The 1,625-nt window shown below is 38.0% G+C and overlaps 1 protein-coding gene across 1 annotated transcript; it reads right to left on the minus strand.

Moving 5' to 3' along the window:
* Positions 1-415: 415 nt before the first annotated feature.
* On the minus strand, positions 416-1,258 carry LOC107826166 (uncharacterized). Its single transcript, XM_075232435.1, has 2 exons — positions 898-1,258; positions 416-813 (listed from the first exon to the last, which is right to left on the minus strand). Exons 1-2 carry the CDS (start codon positions 1,256-1,258, stop codon positions 416-418), a joined length of 759 nt encoding a protein of 252 aa, XP_075088536.1.
* Between the last annotated feature and the right edge of the window lie 367 nt (positions 1,259-1,625).

Raw genomic sequence — 1,625 nt, forward strand, 5'->3', positions numbered from 1 at the left:
TCACTTGAACCATTTATTTGAAGATTTCGAACAACTTCTCACCTAACCAATTAAGGTGTCGCCAGTAAGAAAAAGTTGTAAAACAGAGTTCCTTTGAAACTAAAGAAGATAGAGATGGGACCTAAATAAAGGCAAATTGTCACTGCTTTCTCCAATCCATATTATTTGGCTTTTAATGCTTTTTTCATATTTAATATCCTTAATTATAGAAGTATTTGTCTAAATTATTGTTTATTTTCCTTAAACATTTTACCTAAGAAAACTTCACTAATATAATTGATAAGATTAGATTTGAAAAAGAATAATTTCTGACTTTTCTAAAATGTCAAATAAACGACAATGAAATAACTAATACTCCTATATGATACTGGATGGAGGAAATGAAATAATGAAAAGAACCATAAAGTGTTTGCATCTAATTGTTTGCATCTATTAGTAATTTTTGGACCTCATCTTGAATCACCGGATTTTTGACGTATCCATAGCTTACAATATGATCCTCGGGAGACTCACGGATTTGACGTATCCTCCATGGTGATGGAAATTTAATAACTTGATGTAAGGTAGACGGAACGACATCCATCTCGTGTATCCATGGTCTCCCAAAGATCATATTGTAAGTCATCTCCATCTCTACCACCTGAAACTTTGTATCTTTGACAACCCCTTCTGCGAATGTAGTAAGTGTTATATCCCCTTTCGTCACAACGGTGGAATTGTCGAATCCAGACAAAGTATGCGCCTTTGGTACTAGTTTATCTTCAGCTTGCATCTCGTGCAGTACTCTCAGCAGAATAATGTTCACGGAACTATCTAGATCAATTAAAACTCGTTTCACATTAGTATCATGTACAAATAGAGATATTACCAGTGCATCGTTATGTGGAGTTAACACGCCATCTGCATCTACATCATCAAACGTAATGCTTTCTTCCTCTAAGACATGTCGCACCCGCTTTCCGTGGGTAATTGTGACTTTGGAAACTTTATTGGCTGCAGTGTACATTACACCATTGATTTCTTCACCCCCGCTTATAACATTAACGGTCCTTTTGGGAGAAGGAGGTTTAGGGGGCTCCTGCCTGTTCTTCATGTATGCTTGCTTACCTTTCTCACTGAATAATTCAATGAGATACCCTTGCTTTAATAAATGATCAACTTCGCCTTGTAGCAATATGCAATCTGCCGTTTTATGACCATGATCGTTGTGAAATTCGCACCAGTGATCAGGATTGCGCCTATTTGGATTTGATCTCATTTTTTTTGGCCAATGCACCTTATCGCCATGCCTCTTAACACCGCTACCAATTCTGAAGTGCTGACATTGAAATTGTAACCGCCAAATCTTGCCTTTAAGTTCCTATCATCATCTCGAATTTCCCGTGAGTTTCGATCGTTCCCAAATCTCGATGACGAACCCGACTCTCTATTTCTCGATCTACGATCGTACCTTGAATTATCCTGCTTTGATCATGAGTCTTTTCCTGCTGGGCCCATATATGGTTCGTACCTATTTTTATCGGACCTTTTTTCGTTTTCTAAACGTCTCGAACTCACCTTCTCCTCTTTCTGAGATCGGGAGATAGTGTCTTCTTCTATCCTCGGCTTCGTGCTGTATCTGTTGT

The sequence above is a fragment of the Nicotiana tabacum genome, chromosome 16, assembly GCF_000715075.1.
Source record: "Nicotiana tabacum cultivar K326 chromosome 16, ASM71507v2, whole genome shotgun sequence".
Lineage (NCBI taxonomy): Eukaryota > Viridiplantae > Streptophyta > Magnoliopsida > Solanales > Solanaceae > Nicotiana > Nicotiana tabacum.

What these genes read in the sequence shown, in the direction of transcription:
- LOC107826166 (XM_075232435.1), bottom strand. Translation starts at nt 1,258, where the DNA reads ATGAGATCAAATCCAAATAGGCGCAATCCTGATCACTGGTGCGAATTT. An exon ending in TGATGATGTAGATGCAGATG is followed by an intron (nt 814 to 897) that starts GCGTGTTAACTC and finishes TAATTGATCTAG; the next exon opens with ATAGTTCCGTGAACATTATT.